The 26,862-nt window shown below is 40.8% G+C and overlaps 2 protein-coding genes across 3 annotated transcripts in view; one reads left to right on the top strand and one right to left on the bottom strand.

The window, feature by feature from the left end:
- The window catches only part of ANGPT2 (angiopoietin 2), a 53,859-nt gene extending 31,392 nt beyond the window's left edge, over nucleotides 1-22,467 (top strand). The window contains exons 3-9 of one of the 2 annotated variants that reach the window (XM_024768072.1): nucleotides 1,063-1,184; nucleotides 5,588-5,820; nucleotides 7,753-7,880; nucleotides 12,969-13,070; nucleotides 13,624-13,790; nucleotides 18,161-18,291; nucleotides 21,469-22,467. In XM_024768072.1, the coding sequence (XP_024623840.1) occupies nucleotides 1,063-1,184; nucleotides 5,588-5,820; nucleotides 7,753-7,880; nucleotides 12,969-13,070; nucleotides 13,624-13,790; nucleotides 18,161-18,291; nucleotides 21,469-21,629 (1,044 nt within the window). In that variant the 3' untranslated portion in view covers nucleotides 21,630-22,467. Of the gene's footprint in view, nucleotides 1-1,062; nucleotides 1,185-5,587; nucleotides 5,821-7,749; nucleotides 7,881-12,968; nucleotides 13,071-13,623; nucleotides 13,791-18,160; nucleotides 18,292-21,468 lie in introns of both variants that reach the window. The other variant, XM_024768071.1, reaches the window with a different exon arrangement.
- A 195-nt stretch (nucleotides 22,468-22,662) lies between these two features.
- The window catches only part of LOC112415208 (microcephalin-like), a 98,091-nt gene continuing 93,891 nt past the window's right edge, over nucleotides 22,663-26,862 (bottom strand). The window contains exon 13 of the mRNA XM_024768070.1: nucleotides 22,663-24,629. The gene's annotated coding sequence lies outside the window, so the exon portion shown is untranslated. The remainder of the gene's footprint in view (nucleotides 24,630-26,862) is intronic.

Raw genomic sequence — 26,862 nt, 5'->3', positions numbered from 1 at the left:
AGACCAAGTTTCCAGGTCTTTCTATCAATAACCAACACAGAATGTCTGGGCCCAAAGAAGATGTAGGGCAAATCTATATTCCGGGTGTTAACATTAAATCACACCCTGAGGTTGGCCAATGCCTTCTTTCATGCGCAGAAGTGTTCATGGTATGAAGGCATCCAGCTTTGACTAAGGACCAGACCGTCCCTAAACCTGCACGGTGGGGCTGGGCTGCCGCTTCCACAAATGACACAGACCCCGAGCAAACAATGCTTCTTTCAAGGACCCTCATTTTGGCCAACAATTCTGCCTGACACTTACACATGATGTCACATCCTGAGTAACCATGACACAGAGGATGTGAGTCATGGACTCTTCCTGCTAAAACGCAGCCAAACGCGAAAGAATTCATTCTTTAAGTTGTTTGAACACAATGGGAACAGAGATACCGCACGTGGTCTATGTCAGAAAGGCCCATAAAGCAAAACTGAGCTCCTACTTCACATTGATGTTTTTGTTTCCTGATGGGTTTACATGATTTTTAAAATAGGAAAAAGAGCAGTGGAAAAGGGGGGGCGGAAGAAGAAAGAAAGACTAAACAAGTGAATACAAACAAGGAAATGCTGGGCTAAAAATGAGCTACGTTCTTATAGAGTGGAAGTATGTGACTTCTGAACACTTTGTCTACTGGCAGATGTGAGAACAGCATTTTGTCTTGAGCAGAGGAAAAGCCTCTCTTCATTTATCAACAACTTCCGATATATTAAATATGACCATTTGATACTCTCAATTATCTCACTGTGTGAAATGGTAAAACATGGCAGAACAAGAAAATGAACATTATTTGACACAAACACCATCGTTCAGAACTATTAAACCCTTTCTGAAATACACGATGAAAAAAATGTTTAACACACTCTGATGCAATCCAGCACAACAAGCCTTTTCTGAAAATGAAAATTATGCCAAATTAAGATGCTTGGGTAAGTAAGTAACATTTTAGTTATGTTTTCCTATAATTTAGGTAACTTTATGTCTAATTAAAAATAATAAATAGGAATTTTATTTTGTTACATTTAGGTATTAAATCAGACAACAAGACTTGAACTTCAGCTTCTGGAACATTCCCTATCTACAAACAAATTGGAAAAACAGATTTTGGATCAGACCAGTGAAATAAACAAACTGCAAGATAAGAACAGGTAATAAAAATACAAAGAAATGTATAATCCAGAATTGCACACTTTCTAGATATGAAAGCCTACTTCACATGACTATTAAATAAGCGTGGCTTCCAAAATGCTGAATTTCTTAATGTATAGTACAAGGATCAGAAACCTTGTGAGGGGAAGGTAGGGAGAGGGTTTGGAGAAAAATACTGCAAGGGCCTCACCTTCTAAAACAGACTTCAACTTTGTTTTTTAATCCTCTGGCCCCTTTAAGATTCTCTTACACTAATCCTCCGAATTCTACCTCCATATTATGCATGAATCTACGGAAAACTACTGCCAGGGTTGTGCAGTAAAAGTCACACTGGCTGGGGCATTTTGATATTAACTTTGCCAAGTTCTTTGCCTCTGAGGACTTAGTTTATCCCAATGCAAAAGAGTCTACAGCAGGAAAACTACACTTTATTGTAAACCAATGCACATTTCATGATGCAGTATTTACTCTTAAAGCGTATGATAAAGTAAAAACAAAAGTTAATACTAAATATGGTTATATTAATATCTAAATAAATATTTTAAAAATCCCAAGAAAACCAATACAGAAACTAAGATTATGGATGACCAGTGGGGACGGTTTTCATAGGTTATTTCCAGGAGGGGACATATGAGGATAATTCTATTCACGTTCCAGGTGTGCTTACCTCCTTGTTTCTAATCGGGGTATGTACACCTGACATGGAGGATGGCCAGGCAACAACACGCTCTGATTCACAATTAAATAATTCTTTATTCTTAACCAAAAATGACTGTAAGCTTATTGTCTTATCATCATTCTTTCCTGTTAATCAAGAACTAAGCTGAAACAATTCTTCTGTTCTTTGAGTAACAAGTTGGACTCATTGTTGATTTAGGGTTTTGAAAAGCAAGTAGATTTTTATTCCAAATATTTTAATGTTTCAAATTTTTCTCTTCTGCAAAGTAATAAATAAAATCTGAGACCAATAATTGAGACATAACAGTCTCTCTAGTTTCATGTTGCTAAAATGGCCTTATTTAATGTTCTTTTGAGTGGGCTGCAGTAATGCTGGACGCCCTGGTACTGGACGCGGTCCCCACCTTAGTTTTCTAATTTAGTACGCAAGGATGCTAAAATGATCACTTACACACGTCAGTTACGTTACCCAGGCACCGTCTTTGTAAATTTTTGTCAAATTGTATTGCCCTTTGCTTATAAAAGTGTGCATCTTATTCCCAAATCAAGACACACTGCTTAATAGTTTCATTTACCACAAGGTGCAAACTTTCCTATACAAAGTCAACTTGAATTGCTGTGAAAAACAACTGACAACTTTCACTACGTTTTTTGATCATCCACGATTGGATGAAATTCCTTTGTATGTTAAAGCTTTACAATGTACAAAATAGTCATTGCAACCACACAGAAATCTGCTGTGTTTTCTGATAATTCTTGCTTAAATGATCCTTCACATTTTTTTCTCCTTAATCCTTCACAATTTTCCCCAGGTTAATTGACATTTGACCAGTAATGTGCTTTTCCAATAATTTCACTCCATTTTTATATGAAATTATATTTGAACATCCCAACATTTTCTCCGTAAAACTACCTTGTCGAATAAACATCTCTAACAAACGAAAATCCTACATGACTTGCAGCACCAGAGCACCACAACTTGGACAGCAGACATCTACCTCAGACTGGAGTTGCGTAAGAACTGTTTCTGAATAACCTGCCATAGTGCGGACACTGAAAGGCGTAGCTTTTATCAGCTGACTTATAAAAACCATATGTAACAAATCTAAATCTATACCTGCAGGAAGAATAATCATTTTAGCAGCTGCAGAAATCACGCTCTCTTTTGTCACAAATATGAAATGAAATGGCAATCATAATGGTTTTTTCATCAACAACTGTTAGTAAATACAAATAAGAAAATTGTGTTGATGACTCTACATCTTTCAGTGAGTTTGGCATGCTGTTTTCAGGTGCCTTAAATTTTGACTAGCCTAAGATTTCATCTGCAGGAACAACATTACAAAAATATGTGAATGTGGGCTTCCCTGGTGGCGCAGTTAAAAAAAAAAAAAAAAAAAAAATGTGAATGTGTTGCACGTTTGACAAACCACATTTTAAATTATCTTCAATAATTCCCCCAATGTACAATTGTCTTCTTCATGGAACAGTTTCCAATGAAGTCAAAGTACTTATTAGAGTCAACATTTTTCTGAAAATTGCCACTATAACACTTTTTGATTCACCAGCTGAAGTTGAAAATTACTATGCCCTTTTCATCTTATCATCCTTTTTTTCTTTCCCCTTCTAAAATAAGTGATTGATTTAGGGGTTACTTGTACCAGTTCAGTTAAACTGTGATATTGTTATATGATTACTGTTATTGAAAAACGTTGTCATTGATACTGTCCCCTTCTGAAGAGAGGCAATAAAAACTCATAAGAGAAACATGATTCAGCCTTGATGTTTCCACCAACAAGGATATTTCCCCACATTTCTCAACAGACCATGAATTATGTTAATATAAAGTTAAGCTGTACCTAAGTCCAACTGCTATGGTGATGATGAAATTGATCATCCTGTATCAGAAATTCAAATAAGATGCTAAAAAGCAAAGTGTCAGGCAATGCAGGCATTCTCCACCCTTCCCCACCCTCCTCCCATCACCCGTCAACACTGACCCGTGGCATTTGCTGCGCCACACAAAGTTCCTGCTATGAGTTTATGCTCTATTCTCATCTGTTTTATCCCATTTATTTAATTTCCTTTTATTAAAAAAAAAAGAAAAGCTTATTGCAACCCACTAAATTGATTGCACAAGCCAGTAACAGATCCAGATGAGCATTTTGCAAAACGCTGCTCTAAAATCCGATCTCTGAGACTCTTTACAGCCTTAAACGCAACGATACACGGTGCTGCTTATGACCAGCCTGGTCTGGGATGACCCGATGCTGGGCTCACCTCTTCAGTACCTGCTCGTATTTAACCTTAAGATTAAATCTTTTAGATCAGGATGTGACTGACCTCTGGATTCTACTGGTAGAGGTTTGGGAGAAAGAAACAAATTTTTTTTTTTTCATATCCGTCCCACAGTATTCACACTCTCATTCACACTCTGGACCGTGTGATCATCACATCTTTCTTTTATGCCTCTTCATAGAATATTAAAGAAAACAAAAGATTGGCTAGATAACAAATTTCAGCAAGATCACTCTGAAGGCAGTATAGATGAGTGATCTTAAAATGTCCGTACATTTTATGTTAATGGTCTAGGTGAAGCATTGTAGGAGTACTTCCTATTGCCTGTACGCTGATGGTCCTAGAAACGATTTTAGGTAGAAAAGAAAAAAATTATGCATTTATTTTTAGGTTACCTTCGGCTTACGGTAAGTCATCTTGGTTTTTAGATCAATGAAAGTGATACACAAGTTAAAAAAAATAAGTTAGCTGATATCAGTAAAAATGTTAAGAAATAATACTTGAAAAAATGGATATGGTACAACTGATGAAAGTCGAAAGCAAATGTCTGCATCACGGTAACAGATTATTTCTTGACTTGGTACTTTGACAGTATACTTATTGTCACACACTGGTTTACAATGACTATTGTAAATTTAGTAAATTTACAATATATGTAAATGACTGGGATAAATTTAAGAGCTGCAACTGTATTTCTGATAATAATAATGATTCATACTGATTGTTAATGCTCATAGGTAAGACCTGTAGCGGGTAGTTTGTCCCTTGGCTGAGTAATGTTGTTTCCAGGGTTAAAGGTTCAGAAAATGTTACTGCCCCCAAAAAGGAACAATAGACCCATGGATTATTTGAACTAGAAGGGGTCTCAGAGAGCATCATCTAATCTAACGCCTTCACTATGGATAGCGATTTACTTCTGTAGGTGGACTTTCCCTTAGATAGATATACACCTGAGATCCAAGGAGGGGATGGTCTGCCCCAGGTAACCCAGGGGGTCACGTGCAGAGGCAAGGTTCTCAGCCCGGGGCTCTCCCCACTGACGCACAGGTGTTCCCAAACCAAGGGCACCTTGTCATTGTCCTTTGTCCATCGTCATTCCTCTTCAGCGGAACCACGGTCTTCAAGTGCACTGCATGTGGTAACTTCTAGTTATGAACCTTACATTTTCACTGGGGTACTTTCTCCTCATGTCATATCTATGTCCTCTATCTGATCTCAGCAGGTTTGAGAGCTTCTTCAGGCCTGTGGCAACATCTTACTTTATAACTCCTTTAACACCTTAACGGAGTGCCCTGGAGAAGCAGAAATTCAATAAATATGAACGATTGTATAAGGATTATGAAACTGATTAGCTGTTTACAAAGCACTTGGCTTTGACGGTGATCAGAAAACCCTTCACTAACTAACAATTATTTCCCTTTACAAGTTTCCTGGAAAAGAAAGTTCTAGACATGGAAGACAAGCACATAGTTCAACTTCGGTCAATCAAAGAAGAGAAAGATCAGCTCCAGGTGTTGGTATCCAAGCAAAACTCCATCATTGAAGAGCTAGAGAAACAACTGGTGACGGCCACGGTGAACAACTCAGTTCTCCAAAAGCAGCAACACGACCTGATGGAGACAGTTCATAATTTACTGACTATGATATCGACATCAAACTGTAAGTAGAGTTTACGTACTAGTTTTTCTTCAGTTGTATCTGCCAGTAGTCGACGAACCCTTCAAAATTCTAAAGAAGACTCCCACCTTTCAGAAAAAGCACACTTCTCTTACATATTTCATATGAATGCTTTATAGGGTCTCAATATGGAATCGATTAAAAAGGAGGAGGAAGGGGAAGGGGAATATATAATTATACTAATTATTATGAGGCAAACCAACCCAAACATACTTTTTTGTTCATGGGCTCAGAGAGTCTACTCTTAGTTAGTTCCATTGCTAACTAGATGTTTGGGGCTGGGTAAGTTACTAAACCATAGTGGACATTTTTTTATTTTTTAAGAGGGAGAAACAATCCTAGGCCCGTAGGGTTGTTGTGAAGATTAAATGAGATAATATCGGTACTTGCAGTAACTGGCATAAGACTGGTACCCAAGAAATGCCAGTTTCCTTCTCTCACCACATCCTTAACTACATCTTGCCTTCCTTATTCCTTTTTGACCTTTCAACTTCTCTTCGATATTAGAGGGAAGAAGGGATGCATCTTCAGTTGTTAATTAGAGACATGATACACAACCTGTGTGGTATTTTTAAGTTTTTTTTTTTTCTTAAACATTGGGTCTAGTTCTTGCTACGGTCTGTTTCAGTGTCCTTTCAACTGTATTCTTTTGACACAGATGCACTTTACATATGATTCACGTAGAGACCCTCTTCACCTCCATAAGAAATATGTTCTCACATTTTCCTTGACTCATACAGCTATCCCCACTTTAATTACAGAAATATTTATGCAAGGTCTCTACTTAAACAAGGACGCAAACAAACAAAAACAGTAGCACAACCTTGTGCTAAGGGGCAGGTTTCACACCAGGTGGCCAGCTTGCAGCATGTGCCTTCCAACTAGACTTTCACTCTCTTATAATTAAAAAAAATCATATGTTTTTCTCACATTCAGAGAAAAGGAAAAGACAACTATCTGATGTCTGGTGGGACCAAGACAGTGTGAGGTATTAGCTTGGATGAGCCAAAGTAGAGAAAATCACGTAGCTCAGATCCTGGCAGAACAAACGAGCACAGGTGAAAGAGCAGCAGGACAGGCTTCGTCTGTGCCGTGTGCTTCTGGCTGGTGTGCAGACGGGAGCCTCCACCTGAGATGCCTGCCCTCGCCACCCGGTCCAGACACCTAGGCTTTTGTCCGTCTCTAGAATGACGTACAAATACACACCTGCAAGAATACATACACACAAACACTTTTTCAATGTGGCAAAAAAGGGATTGGAAAGTCTAAACGTTGAGAGCAGAATAAAAATTTGAAAGAATTTCGTAGTCCTAGACTTTTTAGACTTAAAAGGAAGAATTTCAAAGACGCAGATAAATAAATGTTAGGTTCCTCTTTAACGCAAGCTATCATGAGACGGTTGCTAAAAATCCAAAGAATACTAAATGTCTTCACCCAATGGTCTAAAGAAATGTATAAAGACTTGGCCTCAGATACACAGAAAGAAAGGAAAACAATCCACACCACTGCCTAGATACGACGTGGCTAATGGGCTATGGATGCAGCCACTGTAGGGCCAACACTATTTTTAGGTACATTCTTTTTTATTCTTCTGTAATAACTTTATCTGATTCTACTCAAGATGGAAGTTTTTTTTTAAAGTAATAGTTTATTAAGGCTGAGTGTGAAGCACTTGCATTACATATAGTTGATGAGAAGAAAAAGGAAGTATGGATTATTGGTAACAATCTTTGAGAGTTAACACGAAACAGGCTGAAGGAGTAACTTTTGAAAGGCCAAAATACTAGCATCTCCCTTTTACTTATTGTAAGAATTCAAATGTGATAAAACTTAGCAAATGAGTGCATCTCGAAATAACGTACTTTTATCTTTTCACGAACTCCTTTTAAAAGCTTTCCTATTTTTAAAAAGCAGCCAAGCACTCCCTCATTGCTAAGGAAGAACAAATCATCTTCAGAGATTGCGCGGAAGCATTCAAATCAGGACTGACCACCAGTGGCATCTACACACTGACGTTCCCTAACTCCACGGAGGAGATCAAGGTAAGGCACTGTCTCCCACTTTCACCTCCCTGGCTTGGAGCAAGTCGTTTTAGAAGTGGAGCAACTGCAGACATAGTTCACACACCCCGGATGCATCCCGGCTCCACTCAGAGCAAAGCAAGAAACACTGCCACACGTAAAGGTCTCACCAAGGGCTCCGAGCCCAGCCACTGGGCACGGAACACTGACGACGCACATGAAGGATGTAGAAATATCTATCTTATTATATGTGTCTACCTAATATATAAGATAATCTACTTATTTTCTCCTTGCATTTGGCTTAGTCATGCAGAGTGTCAGCTGTTTTCCTTGAAGTGTCAGACTCGCATCATTAACTCTAAAGAAAATGTCTTCCAAAACACCAGAGTTCGAATACCCATAGTTTATGTTTCAATCGTTACTTCAAGCAGCAATCGTATTCCATCCAAAAAACAAAAGGCTTGTTCAACCTGCAACTGAAACAGTCACACAAAATTTCTCTTTGAGACAGCCATGGCACCTTGATGTGCAGAAGTTATCTATACTCACTTCCATTACATCAAACAGAAGATAAAAAGACGTGCCCGCAGCAGTAGAGGTTTAATAAGATCAATACTTTTTTTACTGCTTTGTCAGAGACATCCTGAAGTGAAATTGGCTTTTCCCCCCCAAACAGCAAGTGTGTGACCGAGGAACACAGTGACTCCGGCGTGCTCTGCACTAGTTAGCTCATTCTAGGGCACTGGTAGTTTCACCCACTAGTGCTTTTTGTACCATCAGTGCAAATGCTGTCACAGCCCCAAAGGCCAAGGACATGGTTATGGAGACAGTTCCGACCCTTTGGACTTGCTGCAGGGGGCTCAAGGCTTCCCTGGGTGGGCCATTCATACCCCATCTGATGGCCTGGAAGACTTAACTCACATCATCAACGAGAGCAGGTCACTTTCTTCCCAAGTACCTGGAGTTTACTTCAAGGTGGAAGCTCGTAAGTGAACCAAGAATCAGAATTTACCATCAGGAGAAGCCAGTGTACAGCTTAACTCGGTTTTTCTTGGATATTCTGGAAAACTTGCTTTGGGAGATGTTAAGCTTTAGATGAGAAAAAAAAAAAAAAGTCACTTCCCTGGGGAGTATTTCAATGTGGCTTTGATAAGGTAAAACAACATTACATGAGAATCAGTGTGAAGTGTTACAGAACTCTGGGATGACTGTATATGTTAAATGCCTATAAGTATGTTTACGTCTAACTGTAAAAGCAGCTACACATTGAATGAACAGAAACACTTACAGAAAAGGCACTTGATGCTGTATCAAAATGGAGATTTTAAAGGCTCCTGAAAGTATCATCTCTTTGAACTCAGGGTTATCCTCAGTATTTAACATGGTCATAAAGGAAAACACTTTAAAAATACAAACAAGGGCTTAAAGATGTGGAATTTCAAACAGTAACATACACTTGATGTTGAATTTAAAAGATAAATATTCGATTCTTGTGCTATTATTCACGATAAGACTTTCCAAAGAAATCTTTCGAATTCATTCGTGCTGCTTTAAATCAACCTTGAAAATCAGTTAATGTCCCTAGCATCCTAAAAGCAGTGTATTAAGGGGAGAAAAAACCCAAATATTCTGTTGCAGATGAAAAAGTAATGAGCAGACTCTATGCTAAGCCCTTCAGTCCCCCTGTGCTATCTGGTTCTCATGCCAGCTCTTTGGACGCTGTTGTCTGTCACCAGATGTCGGTCTGTTCTGGGTCTGGAGGTAAGGGGACAGGAGTGACCTGAGCAGGAGAATGGAGAGTAGAGTGGGCTGCTCCCTGATGCAGACCCAGAGGGACTGTGTAACGTTTCCTGCCTCAGTGCGTGTCCCTGCCCCAGCTCGCCGTACCAACCCCAAAGGCCTCACTGCCGGGAGAAGAAGATATACAGCTCTGGGGTGATGTGGTCTCAGGCCACGGCTGGAAACATTAGGATTTATATATGCCTTTTACACGTACGCAGTGAAAACAACTCATTGACACAGCCGGGAACAACAATCTTTGAAGCCTCAAAGTTTTCATCTCTAAAATATATGGTCCAGATGAGTTACCTCTGGATTCCCTTCCAGACTTCAGATTCCATAATTCAATCTGAGGAAGTCCAAAAGATTTGGGTGTAAATTCTGACTCTGCCAACGTGTGCCTCTCAGCAAGTCCATGAACCTGCGTGAGGCTCCTGTTTCCTGATCTGCGACGTGACGCGATGTCCCCTGTCTTGGAGAGCGGTTTCGGGGTGATGATGGAGATGAGCACCCAGGACAGGGCTCGGTGCTTGCCATCCATTCAACACGCAAGGACCGTGAGACAACCTCTCTGTGGGCCAGGGCACCCGAGCTTGGCCTGCTTCATCTAATTCAAGGAAAGAATGTTCAACAGATCTCTGCGCAGATCTTTCCCAAAGAGGCCTAAATATCATTTCAACCTTATTTTTGAAGAATTCATTAGGTTTTTGTACAAGATAGACATTGCAAGATGGCATTTATCAGAAGCATTAGGGTTACATTTTTGCTAGTTAGAGACATAAGAGTTTCCTTCCCTACATTTCCCAGGATACCTGACGCCTAATGTCGATCTCTTTGCTCTTTAATCACTCAGTCACCATGGCCTCAGAGCCGAAGCATAACATTTAAATCAAGCGCTATTTGCTGAAAGAAATCAAGCTTTAGAGCGAGATATCAGGTCCCTGGACCACACCATGGTGTGCTCATCAAAAGTATTAACCGCCCTCCGGTTTGCGGTAACTTAGCAGTGAGGTCATGGGCATTATCTGAGAACTTATGCTTTTCCGACCCTGATATAATCTACTTCATCATTTTCATCTGTACCTTCTGGCTACGTGGAGAACTCTACTTGAACACTATCTTGCTCTGGAAGCCTCACGAGCCAACTAGCCATGATACTTTGGTGTTTATAAATGCTCTGTTCTTTTTCTTAAGCCGGACAAAGTAATATTAAGAAAACGTTCCCATGATCCCGTCATTGTCCCTAATGGGGTGAGAGGATAGTATGGCTCAGACCCCAGCTCTTGGTCTTCACTGATTTGCACAACAAGATGGACTTGTTCTCTGATTTAAATATCAGCAGTTGCATCAGGGTGATTCTGACACTGAAGAAGCAAGTATTAGAATGAGGACAGGCTCCCTGAGAACAGTGTGCCGTCCTCTTACCCGCTAGCACGCCTTTTAGGACACCGGGGAGCTAACGTGTGCGCGCAGGACTGCTCAGATCAATGGAGCTTATTCAGCTAGTTTACTAGACACGTTGGCAGAAGTGAGCAGTACGGACCATCTTGTGGACCAGAGGCGAGTGAGAGGCAGTATTATTCATGAACTGATTTCAACGTGGAGCTGCATGGAGGGCCTTCTGACCTATTAACAAAACAGTCAGGTTTCTCTGTTTTCGGAAGCATGGGGGAGGAGAAAACACGTCACAGAATTAGGAAATTAAAGAGACCTTATTCAAATCCTATATGCTACTTAATAGCTGAATGACTCTGATCAAATTAACCTAACTTTACCAAATCTTTTCTCCTTTCAAACATGCAGAATGATAGTATCACAGCAGAGTTGCCGTGAGATTACAGATAATATACGGAAAGTAACTATCCTGGTGCTTGGAACAGAGTGATGCATAGCAATGATAACAACGATAATTAATAATAATAATAACGTCAACACAGAGAGATAATAACGGGTTATATTAAGCAGATCAATTTCATATGGCTGATTAATTTAAAATGGGGAAATCATCTTATTCTTGATAAATATAATCTTTCATGGAACACATGTTTCGAAACATGAGGGTCACTGGGGAAGCGATGACGGGCCGAGCGTCCATCCTGGAGAGAGTCTGGAATGGCGGTGGAGAGCGCGCAACAGGAGAAGCAGTGCTGGGTTCCAGCTGCTGCTCTTGGTTCCGCTCGAAACAGGACGGCCAACAAGCACTTACAATGAAAGGGTGGGTCCAAGTGCACTCTGGGTTCTCCTTCAGCCCCCATTCTCTAGGATTTCGGCTCACAAATGCAGTACAGTTGACGTGTAAACTTACTCTGCCAAAATTATCTCCATTCTCCCCCCCAAAGACCATGGAAGACAACAAAGGAAGAATACTTCTAATTGCTTTTGAACCTTAACTTTCACATTTACTACCTTGTAACCTGTAAGGAAATTCATCTTAACTTTTTGGAAAACTCCTTCGTTCTACTATAATCTCATTATTTAAAACTATTTGTGTAATCTTATTTTCAGGGGTTTTTAATTTCATAATAAAACTCCAGCCGAGTTGAAATTGAGCATGCATGTTCCTAGCCCAAGAAAGAATCCTGTGTAGTGAACAAAGTTGAAACCCACCAAGCCCGTTTAAAAGCAGAAATCAAAAGAGCTGGGAAGAGAAGTAACAGGGGCAGTGAGCAAAGTGCAGAGAAACATGAAGTCAGGGTCTGTGGGGTGGAGCTGCCAGGCCCCTCAGGTCACACACACACAGCGGGTACACGGGAGCCCCCGGTCCCTTGTCCTGAGGGATGAACCAGGAAACCTGACTTTGATCCCACACATGGAGGAAGCCGAACAGCCCCATGGCATCACAGGAGTCTTGGAAACCGCACAAGGCAAGAGTCTCCCTTTTACACCACTCTCTGGAGAGTCAGTCGGGACTGGCAACCACCATAAAGGTTTTCAGGGCTGTGAACACGAGGCGATGGATTTCTACAGGCTGGAGATGAGAGGTTTGGGGCCAACCTGCCAACATGTCCCGTTCCCAACGAATCTCTAAGGAACAGCGATCTCAGGGTCAGCTATCGGGGTGGGTCTTTAGCCTAGAACAGATGATGACAAGGTCCTAGTTTCATCGACACATCATGTTATATTACTGTTTATTTTTCATCATCATTTTAAATTCATGGTTTTCAATTTCTTTAAAATCCTCTGCCTCTTGGAAGACCACAAGATTTACCCCAGAGAACCCCATCAGCCCTGGTCTTATAAGTATCTCCGTTCATCTCGTTTCTGTTATTTAAGACAAAGACCCAAGTCATGAACATTTCCCAGGCAGTAATTGTGCGTTCCTGTTTGCAGGCTTACTGTGACATGGAAACAGCTGGAGGTGGGTGGACAATTATTCAGCGACGTGAAGATGGCAGTGTTGATTTTCAGAGGACTTGGAAAGAATATAAAGTGGTATGAATACTCTTTAAACCATCTGAAAATAATTTTCTTTGCGAAAACTAACTTTGAGAATGTGCAGGAACTTTACCACAAATCTAAAACTAACCAATGACTTTTGATCATTCTTTTTAACCAAAGGGTTCTTTTTAACTGGTGTTTCAGTCTCCCCGTTAAAGAACGGTCCTGCTGCCAATGTAATGTAAACTATATATCAAAACAAAGGCATGCGAAAGTTAGGCTTATTTTTAATGGTGGGCTCAGCATTTTTTGGTAAACTGCTCCATAGTGTTTCACACGTCTGTAAACTGAGATGTTTATGATATTGGTGGTTCCCCAAGTCATTCTAATTATCCCAATACCAATTTCCTTCTGGTGACAGCTTAGTTTCCTAAAACCGACCTTTTAAAAATCTTTCTTATATGGAAGACCCCAAAGTTTCACGGTACGGGAAGGGATTTCTGTTGAATATTGAACGGTTATTCCGTGTTAAGTTGATGGACTATTGATTTCAAATACATGAAGAAAAAATAAATGAAGTAAGTGAATTTTACAACTTCGATTTCAGGGATTTGGGAACCCTTCAGGCGAACACTGGCTGGGAAATGAGTTTGTTTCACAAGTGGCTAATCAGAAACGCTACGTGCTTAAAATACACCTGAAAGACTGGGAAGGGAATGAGGCTTACTCGCTGTACGACCATTTCTATCTCTCAAGCGAAGAACTCAATTACAGGTAAGGAAATTATATGTCACTGAAAAAAGTTAAAGGACTTGCTGGGTGATGACTCCAGAAAGTCAGAACCCCATTGTACTAACCAGAATCTAAATTACTCATAGGCTACCTTAAGGGGGAAAAACATCTTGTTTCTTAGAGCTCTTTGCCGCCTTTAGGTAAGTTGCTCTAGTTTCAACATTCGAACTTTAATTTCAACAATATAAGGAAGGCTTCATGAGGACAGAATTTTGCCTGTTGTGTTTGCTGTGTAGCCTCACGGCACGGGTGAACCCTGCGTGGCAGATAATGGGCCTTTAACAACTGTTTGTAGAACAGGTGAATGTTGTGTCCCTATAAAATGCCATGCCAATACCACAACAGATGTATACCCATGACCATACTGTTTTCTTCCAGAAGGTTTTAAAAGTTAAATCTATCTTTTTGAAGTTTAAACACATTCAACTGTTATGTTCCATCCCAAAGTCAGGATGAGTTGCCAAGTTCAAAAGAGGAAGGATTAGGAGGGCAGTAGGCAGCCACACCCTCTGCCCTCTGCTATAGGAAGACCATCTGATTCACAGCACTGCCTCAGTATTTACCTACCTCCTCCCACCCACTGGACACAGCTAATCTTGAATGTTCCAAGAAAAGCACGGGCAATTTTGACTGGGAGTTTACTCTTTGGCTCTAAAGCCCCCAGAGAGTAGAGACAGAGCAAAGGGATCTCTACAACCTGCCGTGCCAGGCAAGGGCAGTAGGCACGTGCACCTGTGCTTTACAGGGAGAGGGGCTCAGACATGCGTGTCGACGGCGGCGCAGAGCAGGGCGATGGGGGGCCTGGTGGCCACACGGGAATTGGTCTGAGAAGGCACAATACAAGGGTTCAGGCACCAACACACCCTGAGGGAGTCTAGAGGGCTCGGACTGGTGGTGTTTGGGGGTTTTGGTGATCACGGAGCACACGTTATGAAACACCAACTCTGAAGTCAGAAATAAACAAGCGAAGTTCCATAGGAACGTCACAGGAGACAGGTGTCAACTGGCCTGCCGTCCCGTCTAAATCCCACTGATGCCCGACTCAGACCCTCTGCTCAACAGAAATTCCAAGATCTGAGTAGTTTGGGAAAAACCCACGATTTCGAAATCCTTGAGCTGGCTTCCTTGGGGAGGCGTGCGATGGACAGCACGAAAAAACGGGCCGAAAGCCAGCTTGCTGACAGCCACCTGAGAACTGCACAATGTCCAGTGTCCTGCTTTATAAACAGTGGACCAAAATTCGGAAGCATGTTTTGAAAACAGATAATGTACGACAAGCTTCGACACGACTTTTAAGAAGTCAGTGAAACAGCCCATCAGCTCTCATTACAGAAAGAGCTGGCTGTCCAGGGTGGACAGGAACTCAGATGAATGAAGAGATAGGTGTTGGGGCCTCATTGCAGCCCAAAGTTGACTCCACAGATCAAAACTTCAATGAATTTTTAGACATGAGTGGTTGGTCATTGTTTGACCTCCAAGCTAAATATTTTTTCAACTGGCAACAGTTAGGAATCTACAACACAGGAATTAAAAAAAAAAAAAAAAAGCACACACAAAAATTAAGGATTAGACTGTTTATATAAGAAGATTTTACAATATGGGTCATTACCCTTGTATGCTGACATTATAAAAATATTTTAAACTGCGATGGTTCTTAACAGATATTTCCTTTAGAAATGCAATCAATTTTTGGATATGCCATTTTAAAAAGCACACAGCTGTTTAAGGCTCAGTTTAATTTACTTGGCAGTATAAAACAGATACTACACTGAAAAAATTATTATCCTAATAAAACATGTCAATGTGATAAGAAAACTGGGATGTGACTAAAACAATAACTACAGATGTTTCAGAATGCCAATTGTATGTAGCAGCTAAGTTGTTTTTCACGAAAGGAATTTTGTCCCAAATGTAGGAAAACTGAAAAAATACACATTACAAGAAGGGATAAATGTATCAATAGAGTATGATTATTTTTACTAAAACTAAAAACTACTTGTATATTAAACCTTAAGAATTGGTCACTTTTCACAAACATTCTTGCAATTCTATACTAACACAGATTTAATTATTAAATGTTGGCATTACCTCTCCTTTCACTCCACTGTGATGTAAAAGCAACGGGTACCAATTTAAAGTAATTTCAAGAACGTGGCTATTCTTAACAATCAAATTTTACAAGAAGGCAACTTTAAAACAATGGGCCAGACTACCCTGGTGGCACAGTGGTTAAGAATCTGCCTGATAGTGCAGGGAACACGGGTTCAATCCCTGGTCCAGGAAGATCCCACATGCCGCAGAGTGACTAAGCCCGTGCCCCACAACTACTGAGACTGCACTCTAGAGCCCACAAGCCACAACTACTGAAACCCATGCTCCCTAGAGCCTGTATGCCACAACTACTGAGACTGCGCTCTAGAGCCCACAAGCCACAACTACTGAGCCCATGTGCCACAACTACTGAGCCTGCATGCTGCAACTACTGAAGCCTGCGTACCTAGAGCCCGTGCTCCACAACGAGAAGCCACCTCAATGAGAAGCCCATGCACTGCAACCAAGAGTAGCCCCCGCTCAGCGCAACTAGAGAAAGCCCACGTGCAGCAATGAAGACCCAATGCAGCCACAAAATAAAAATAAAAAATAAAATAAAACAATGGGCCACACGGCAGAAGGATCTAAAAAGATACAACTTTTCTCACAGAGACTCATAAAACATAGTATTCTCCCTTCTTTTGCTTTGGGGAAATTTAATGCGTTCCAGTAGAACTGAGATTGTTCAAAGGAGACAGGAGAGTTCAAAGGAGGAAAAGCATGGGGAGTAGTTAATCTCAACCCTACCTACGATTAATGAGAAGGGCCTGGACAGAAATTAAAGTGTTTCAAAATCCCAAGGGTGAGCAGAACTTACAGGAAGGCCTTGCAGCAGGTATGCAGAGGCTGTGCTAGGGCCCAGGGTCATTTTTGAAGCATGAGGATAACCCTGAAATTCAGAAATTCGATCAATGCCTGTGATGAGGCTTCCAGAGCTACAGTACTACAAACAAAAGTCTGAGTTACCAACACAAACGTTACTCAGGACCAGCGCTTTATGGAACTCATTGGATATGCCCCCGTGCCCCCCTTTTCACAAATGCCTCCTCGATAACCAAGCGCCCCTGTGAAGGGGTGCACCAGCGTGGAGCCCTAACAGAGGTGCAGTCCCAGCTGCTGCCAGTCCCAGCTCCACCACTTACAGCACGTGGCTGTGGACGAGCTCCCACCTCCGAACCGAACCTTAGCGATCTTACGTGTAAGAGGGGGGTGGCGCCTGCCTCTCGGGGCCAGTCTGGGCGTTCCATGCACGGGCCCGGGACAGTGAGTGGCACAGGCGGGTTAGAGACACGCCCCTGGGGAACCTTTCCTCTCAGCTCCACCTTCTGCTCCAGCATGAATTCCAGGAAATCCTATTCCCTCCCAGATAGCTGTTAGCAAATGTGAGCAGGTGTTCCCGAGATGAGCGGCGGCAGCGGCGCTTAAAGTACAGCAGGAGGGTCCCTGGGATGGGGAGACCTCACGCCCCAGGTCTCCACGCTCCAAGCGCCACACTGTGACATGGAGTTCGACACAGGCACCCGCGTCCCCTGGACCCTGCTCCGAGCTCCGGAGCCTGTCTGCCTGGGGCTCTCCTGGAGTCGGGCTCACAGACCTGCCCCTGCCCTTCTCCCCTCCTCCTTGGCAGGCACAGTGCTGGGGCGAGCCAGATTTCTGCAATCTTCTAAAAGCCTGGGCTATTATCTAGGGTCTAACTTAATAGTACGCTTATTCTTTCTCAATGTCTGGCAGGTTTATTATAATACTATTCAGAAACAAGGCAAAGCAGCCACAAGGATTTGTTTTTCCACACAGTTCTCTAGATTTCTACTTCACATTCAGTGGTCATCCCTTGTTGTCTGCTGTCATCCCCACACCCACCAGTCATCCTGGATTCTCATTTCTACAATAGATGGATGATGCCTGGAGACTTGGAAAGAGGATCCCATCACGATGTATTTTCCCCTCTTCTGTTTACCTGAAAGCAGCAGGAAAATAAATGACAGGGCCCCCAAGTCCCCGCTGATGCCTGTGCAAATGATATGCGTTGAAGGCTTCATGAAAACATTCCTCTTTGCCTAAGGATTTGATGATAAGTTGGTTCCTGTTTATACCAGCGCAAAAACATTTTGTCCAGAGTATGCACTAGTGCACTGAGCAGCATAGCACGTGTTTCTGTAGAATGAAATTCTTCATTGTAAAAAACTTTCCACTATGATAAATCAACCACCCAAGCCAATTATGTTTTGCCTTTTTTTCTTTTTTTCTTTGCATGCTTACAGGATTCACCTTAAAGGACTCACAGGGACAGCCGGCAAAATAAGCAGCATAAGCCAACCAGGAAATGATTTTAGCACAAAGGACGCAGACAACGACAAATGTATTTGCAAATGTTCACAAATGCTCACAGGAGGTGGGATGACGTTTCTCTCTTCCTATTTGTATTGGCAAGGAAGGATTTCATAGAGGGAAAGGTTGGCTCTTTGGACTTCAACCTGTGATTGGTGACAATGTCCCAATTTCATAAATAGACTTACTTGCTCAATACAGGGAAATTTGTTTTTCGCTTTTTCAGACTGTTGAGTTTTACACACGAATGTGATATTGAGCTAGAATTGTCAGCAGGCCAACTGTGTCTCCTCAGGACCTACCCCTGGCAAGGAGAGGGGCCGTGTGATACTCAGCAAGCTCTCTGGAGTTTGTGCTGAGTATCAGATGTTGGCACGATGGTTTAATTCCATTTTGCTTTATTAAAAAGGTTAAAAATTAAAAATGGCTACCGAAACAGGGATATAGATTCATCAGTATAGAAATGTTTCCAATTAATAATTTATTGTTCAAACAAGGGATTTTTCAGTTGTCTTTTTTTTTTAAAGTATTTCATTAATATATAGCAAATACTAATAATGCACAGAAAGTAATTAACCAAGCTCCCTTTCTGTGCATCCAATTAAAATGAATGATTGTCCACTTTAAGGCCTTTATCTTCAGGCTCTTCTTGCCTTCTACCTTTCATGTTAGACCTCTTAAAAACAAAAAACACACAAACAAAAAGAAACCATACCCATAAGCAAATGTGATATAACAGTCACTTAATGGCCAGATGAGTTTTCAGAAACATTTCAGAGTTTAGTGACAGGAACCAACTGTTAGAAAACTTATTCTTCTGATTCCTAAAATTTTAAACATGGAATAACTAAAACCAGTTAACTGTGATTGAGACCAGGAAAAAGTCGGGCAAATGCTGTGGAGTTAGTTCTTAAAAACACTGAAAGGTTGAAATCAGCAACAAAAATTCTGCCAACAGTGCAGACGAAATGCAGAGGCAAACAGGAAATTGGCAGGGTTTAATTTGTAGAGACCATGAATTGTATCACCAAAAGTTCATTCATTACTCACCCAGGAAAACCAGAGGAAAGAGCTGCAGTCAATATATTTTATAAATACGAGGTACTGCATAAACAAGTAAAGGGTCTAAACTTGTCACGTGTTTGTACTGCAGTTAAGAATCATTTACGGACAAAAGGAAGGATTTATTTACAAAAATAATTTGAAACCCAGTAATTTTCAAGTCTTTAAAATGATACTGAGAGAATTAGGCTCCATTAAGAAAATCAGTCCTACGGTTCCTTAGAGAATATATTTCATGTATAAATAGACGTTGGTAACTTAGGTCTTCCCTATTAGCCATACTTACTTCAGTAATTTTTTCAACCAGAGAAAGCTATTATGCTGATTGTGTAAAAGCTGCCTGTCTCTCCCATCCCACCACAGTAATCCTTTTTGAAGCCAACCAGGGGAGGGCTGGGAGGGGAGGGAGCACGCCGAATCCTGCTTCCTGTCTGTCATTCCCACACTGAGCCCAGATGTCCACACAGAGGGTGGCGGTTTTCAGACCACCCGAATGTCAAGAGCTACTCAAGAGAGTATCAGTGCATTAATAACCAAGGAAACAACATATTTACTTACTCAGATCAAGATTTAGGGCTGAGAGTGGAAGTGGAAAGGAGATCGGGGAGAAGAAACGCAGCCCAAGAGAGACAGCAGAGCGGTCCCGACTGTAGAGGTCAGATTCCCAGCCGTGGTCTGGACCACAGATAAACCAGCGTGATGACCAGCTAGATTTTTGCATAGACAGTAAATTCTATAGTTGAGTCAGACAACAGGCTCTGGAATGGACATATCTATAAATCTGCAATATTCTTGAATAGTTTGAAGGTTTATGAGTCACACACACAAACGTCTTATCAAATCAACATCAATCCGCACCGACCTAAGTCATGGAGCTGTTACTATCAGGAAACGATCAGAGTTCAGGGTATAAATAATATAACAATTGCATCAGAATACTTTTTAAAGAAATAAAACATGCCCTACCAATACCTGTAATGTTCACATTATTGATTTCTTTTACTAGGTATGGAGAGATCGATAATAGTTTTTTTTTTCTGTATTTTAAAATTTTATATAAATGGCATCATACTGTATGTGTCCTTCCAACACAATCTTGCAAAGATTTATCTGGATTAATGCTTGTAGACTGAGGGCATTCCTTCCCCTCCCAAACCCAGGGCCTCTAGGTAAGGGTATTGAAAGCCCAAGCCTAGTCCTTCAGGTGTAGGTGTGGATGCCCACTGCTCCACCGCTGTGCCATGCAGCGGCTTCCCAGGTCCCCCACTTTACCTTAGCGCACACACCACTGTACCTCTACATTTCCTTTCCGTCTCTGGGACTTAAACGTTTCCTTTTTGTCTAGCTCCACTGAGTACTTAAAATTTGGGGTTACATTTGAAACAAAAAGACTTTTTTTAAAAATAAATTGATCGATTGATTGATTTTTGGCTGCGTTGGGTCTTCGTTGCTGCGCGCGGGCTTTCTCTAGTTGTGGTGCACAGGCTTCTCACTGCGGTGGTTTCTCTTGTTGCAGAGCACGGTCTCTAGGCATGTGGGCTCCAGTAGTTATGGCTCGTGGGCTCTAGAGCACAGGTTCAGTAGTTGTGGAGCATGGGCTCAGTAGTTGTGGCTCGCGAGCCCTAGAGAGCAGGCTCGGTATTTGTGGTGCACGGGCTTAGCTGCTCTGCGGCATCTGGGATCTTCCCGGACCAGGGCTCGAACCCGTGTCCCCTGCACTGGCAGGGGGGGCTCTTAACCACTGCTCCACCAGGGAAGTCCCAAAAAGACATTCTTTGTTAGGCAGAGGGGAGCCTGAAGCAGCCTGGTCCACCGTGTTGCTGGCACTGGATGGAAGGTGATCCTGGGCCGATGAGAGCCACCCATCGATTCTTCGGGCTCTGACTGTCCTGTGGGTCTCTTAGTCACGTCTGTGGGTAACTGGTCCTTCCCCACAGCACAGGGGAAGAGGAGTAAGAAAGCACGTAAAAACATGTGCCCCAGGGGCTACGGTTCCACCAGTGTAAAGGTGGAAAACCACACTGCCACCTGCCAGGGTGGCACCCTCCACTCTCAAGAAGGCCCACACACACCTGCTTACAATGAGCAGAATGTGACTCTCGGATTAGCCAGTATTTGTAACTCCGCGGTGAGATAGGGCCACCTGGCTCCTAATTCCTTCTGTGTTTCACTTTCACAGGCTGGTGGTTTGATGCCTGTGGTCCTTCCAACCTGAACGGAATGTACTACCCACAGAGGCAGAACACAAATAAGTTCAATGGTATTAAGTGGTACTACTGGAAAGGGTCCGGCTACTCGCTCAAGGCCACGACCATGATGATCCGCCCAGCAGATTTCTAAATGCCTGCGCACACCTGAGGAACAGTGTCTTCCAGTTTTCGGAGACTTAATCCCAAAGCTCTGAAAGACACAGCTGCGTGCTGCCTCCCTATCCAGCTCGGACAGACTGCCCACGCTCCAGACTGAGGGGACCCACGAGCTCCATCAACGTCACCCCTTAAACCCGCATCACTCAACGAACCGAAGCACAACCCCCAGCGAGCCACAGCCTGGCATGGTGACCTGGTAGAAAGCCTACGGGAAGATAAATTTAAGCTTGCGAATGAGACTGACAATTTACAGGCTCTGTTGTCACAACCAAGAATGTTATGTGCGAGTCGATCAGTAAATAACTGGAAAACAGAACACTTATGCCATATAGTAGAGATAACCTTGGAACTGCATTCTTCTGAGCACTGTTTATAGACTGTGTAAATATCCATATGTCCTGAATTCAGCACCACTATCATAATTAAAAGGAAGGAAAAATTCTCGAAGCCATAAAAATATACTATATATTCAGGGATTTTTATGAGAAGTGGTTATTAGCCGTTTAATATTTGGAGAAGGAAAAACATAGTTAACGCATTCTGACTCCTCCTCTTAGGTGCTTTAAAGTTTTCATTTTGAGAACAGTATATTTGCATAGGCACTGATAGGTTAGTTTTAAGTTAATGCTCAAATATATATATTTCAAGTTTCTAGTTTCTGTGGTGAAAACTTTCAGGATCTCTGAAATTATTAATAGAAACGTGTTCTTTTAGTATATATGAAGATTGTACTATTTTTTTTTTCAGCCTCGCTGTTAAATATGAAGGGATTTTTAGTAATTAAATATAACTTATTAGGTGAGATGACCGCATTTAACTTTTATGATATTTACAACATTGTAATATGATTCTGAAACAAATGATTGTGCCTTGTGACAAGGAAAATCTTGATTTTTAATGATGAAGAAAATTATACATTTAATTTCATGACAAAGAGGCTTTCCTATCTTTTACTCACTATTCTAATACAAAAGTCTTTTTTCTCTTCTACTAAGACGTATTTTAGGGAAGTAGGCTACAATGTAGTTTGTGGTTGAGAAAACGCTTCCATTTAAAACACTTACAAAGCTATACTTCTCAAGCTGGATTCATCCTGGAAGTTACTTACAGGAAAAAATAATTTGCGTTAGTAACATTAACTTAAATCTTACTAGAATTAAACCACCAGCAAATTAAAAAAAAAAAAAAAAGGTGTTCTGGGGCGCAAAACCAAAATCTGATATTTATAGCATATTCAAACGTTTACAGAAAATTTTGAGAGCACAGATTTAAGCTCAGGACTGCAAAACCTTAAACTCCTAGAGTTTTAACTCCGTTTGAAGTTTTCATTGTACAATTAATACTAATGAACATCTGAGTAATGCTTCATAATTTGGAAGCAATTTCTCCTATATTCGCTTTTGAGTCAGCTACTAGGAAGCTTAGAGCCAAATTTGCAGCCAGCATTTACCTGTGTCTGTCTTCACCTTATACTGTTCTACCGCTATTTTTTTTCTTTATTCCATTTTTCTTATCTAATTTATTTTATCCCCACACCCCCCTCCTCTTCCCAGCTTAGTTTTATGACACTCAGGTGTTGCTAGTCAACTTATGGACTCTGGACAAGTCAGGCCCTCTGCTTTTCCACCATGCTGCACTTTCCCAACAAATATATTAATGAGAACATAACCTCCCATCCCAGAACAGCTCCTCTTGTTACATGTAAGAAGGCGTCATAAGGTTAGCAGAGGCTGAATTTATACACAGCTTTGTATCAAGCTAAAAAACATCTGATAATAAGAAAATATCACTGCCTCAAAAGAAACAATAAATTTCCATGACATCTCAATGACCACATGACAGACACCGAGGTGGGAAAATGATAATACGGGAAAAATCGGCAACAACACAATTTATATTCACTTGCCCATGTAGGGAGATACGGTGAGTTTCAAAGACAAACCTCACTATGTTATTCAGAGTTACGTATACTCTCTCGTGACAGCGAGTGGGGGAGAATTTGAGTTTTTACTTTACACTTCAACTCCTTACCCGGTATTTCAAACAAAGAGTCTTGCTGAGAGGAATTTTTTCTCTCCTTAAGAAAACATTTATAAAGTCCAGAGCAAATCAAAACAGCAATCTCAAAAATGAAAACAAAAACAACCCAACAACTAGATAACCACAGCGACTGGAGGACAGAGTTCAACTTCTCACTATGTGATAGTCATATGGCATACTCAAACAATTAAAAAACATGGAGACCACTCACAGATTACACATCATCATTTACCTTTCAGGTATTACTCTTTTGAAAGGATAAAACGTGACAAACCAGTTAACATTTGAAAACAAAAGCCAACTTCTGCACAATTCTGCTTCCAACTAAATCTGAAATTACCTACTTATTAATCTTTAAAAAAATTAGAACCTGGAACTTTCCCATTAAGCATTTGAAATACCTGAAAATCAGTAAAGCTGAAGCTGAGTTTCAGGAAAAACATCAAAACAGAAAGACCACATCACAATGCTAGCAGGCCACAATTTTTATACCTATCACTTCTATCTCTTTTAACAGTAACAGCATTATTTTTTAAGGCAGTAAGCAATATATAATAGTATCTTCTCAAGAATCTAGTCTTTTTTCATTTTTGTTTTTCTCAATCCTGAGGACTTTTATAATTAAATTTTTTGAGATTACATTTCTCACAACTTTTTGAGGAATGTTCTCACATTCTCACATTTATTCTCACAAATAGACAAAATGTGTTAAGTTCTGCAAATATGTCTTTTTAGTTATAGGCATAATTGCTCTTGATTTAATTAAAAAAAACTTGAGTGTATATCTATGCTAATAATGACTTCCTGAAAACACCAAATTGTATTTACCACCATAAAATAATATGTGACTTACAGGAGCTGCAGGGAGGTAGTCTGACTCTTCAAACGGTTCCTCGGAAATCCAATGACCCATTTCCAAAGACCACAGTACCTATAAGTGAGAGAAGAAGCAGAACATTTTTTATAGACTTGTTAGGCTTTTAGTGGACAATAAACCAGTTTGAAGATACAGCAAAACCAAAATAAACAAACAAAAAAACCCTAGCAGTAACTACATACTACATTGATCCGAAGCGCACGTATCTTGAACACCAAAGTGCCATCAGAATCTTCAGGTTACAAAAATGTTACAAATATTAATAAACGCTTGTTTAAGAAAAACGTCTCCTGATGGCTAGAAGTCTGGGTTATTATCCTAGTGAGGATAACCACCCCGTTTCTAAACATACGAAATATTACGTCTTCCTAAATTCCAGTTTCCAATATAAGGAGTCATTATAGACAATCCTTAGTAAATAATACAGAATTTTATTAATTAAAAAAAACCCATGTATTAGGAGAAGATAGATCACAAGCCTAAATTCAAAAAGCAAACCTTTTGGTGTGTAACTTTATTTCTATCATTAGCTAATGTTTTTAGGAGAAGTTCTCCACATCCATGTTTGGAAATCCTTCTCACACTTTGGAAGAGTAAAATGTCTCATAAACAAGCTGTCATCATCATCGTTAGAACCCACACATTTTTAAGTAATCAAAACAATGTTTTCATTTTTAATTCAACATTTAAGATTCTGCACTCATCTCTACTCTATGACCAAACTCCTTGAAAAGCTGTATGTTTCTATGTACCAGTAGAACTGTACAACTAAAATAATCAAGCTGAATTACATAACTCACACTGATCTTTTTATCTGCAATTTCCTTCTTTCCTACATTCAGTAAATCCATTTTTTTTTTTTTTTTTTGCCCCTAGAGTTGCTATGTAAAACTCACGGGTTTTTTTTGCTGAATTAGCAGGAATGAGGTCTAAGTCTTCCTTTTTGGTAGTTCCTAAAGTTCAGAACCATCTATGGGCTATCAGTCTGAAATATTTCCTTTTTTATATATTAAATCTAATACTTACCCAAAATGAGACAGCAATGTTTTGTTTCTAAGAAAGAGTGAGCATGACAATGGAATAAAGACAAGAACGGAATACAGAATCTGAATGATCATTCTCAGCACTGGCCCAGATCTTACTTTCAATAGATGCATTTACTTATTCAACAACTATTTCTTTCTGCTCACTATCCATTCATCTGTGAACAACTTATTGAGAGCCTACCATGAATAAGAGTCCAAACTGGGTCCTGGAAACCCAAACCCAAACCTAGAAGGGTTTACCCTCTTGCAGGAGGCATGGCAGCAACCAAATGCTGGTTCCTCCAAAGCAGGGCTGTGCAAACCTGTGGTAGGAAGCAAACTAACTCGGGCTAGGAAAACCAAGAAAGGGTCCACAGAGGGGCCGACATTTAAACTGAGTAAAAGCTTATCAGGCAAAGACAGAGACAGTGGGAAGGGGAGAGGGTATTCCGGCAGAGGGAGAATACCACGGGCCAAGCCAGGATTAAAGTAGCTTCTTTTTTTTTTGGCTGCCGTAGAGGGAGCTTTGGAAGAAGTGGTAAGAAAATAGGGTTGGCTGGCTGCCTATGGCAGGGAAGGTATGATAATATACCCTGTCCTACCCCTGTGTGCTGAGGACATCAGTACAAGCACAACTGTTGGGCAGGAGAATCCGAAGACAAGCCAGAAAAGACAGGACAAACAGCTCCACGGGCACTGGGCCCAAGATGATATAGAGAGACGGAAAGCAATGAGTTGGGTTCTCAGGGACCCTGTTCAATCTTCAATAGATTTGTGTGTAGTCAAGCATTTTGTCATTGAAGTCCCTTTTTGTTTCCCCCTGATTTTTACTGCCTAACAAACATTACAAAAAAACAAAACAAACAAAAAAACCTTACCTTAATAAGTCCAGTGAAAGAAGGTATTAGAAAATTGCTAACTCTACACTGAAATCATGTTTGTACACACAGCAAACATGGTTAATGGGTGGTTAAAATAACCCATTGAAGTAACAGTGTTTACCTTACTCTTATCAGTCAACGTATGTTATCATTTACAGAAGACACACTAGTTCCCTACAAACTCATGTGATTAGCCCAGGAAGTAAATTGTGGAAAGTTTCAAAATCAGGTTCACTTCAAGACATGAGGCATGTGGAAGACTAGTATAGTGAGAAACACAACGTAGTAGTGAGAGAATCCAGGGAACCAGTCTTAAAAATGGCTGTGGCATTTGAGTTCAAATGTAAGCCACATTAAAATATCAACTGAATTTAAACAATC

The sequence above is a fragment of the Neophocaena asiaeorientalis genome, unplaced genomic scaffold (assembly GCF_003031525.2).
Source record: "Neophocaena asiaeorientalis asiaeorientalis breed wild unplaced genomic scaffold, Neophocaena_asiaeorientalis_V1.1 scaffold16, whole genome shotgun sequence".
NCBI classification, from domain to species: Eukaryota; Metazoa; Chordata; class Mammalia; order Artiodactyla; family Phocoenidae; genus Neophocaena; species Neophocaena asiaeorientalis.
The sequence above is the reverse complement of the archived record's forward strand: the minus strand, read 5'-3'. Positions and strand labels throughout refer to the sequence as shown.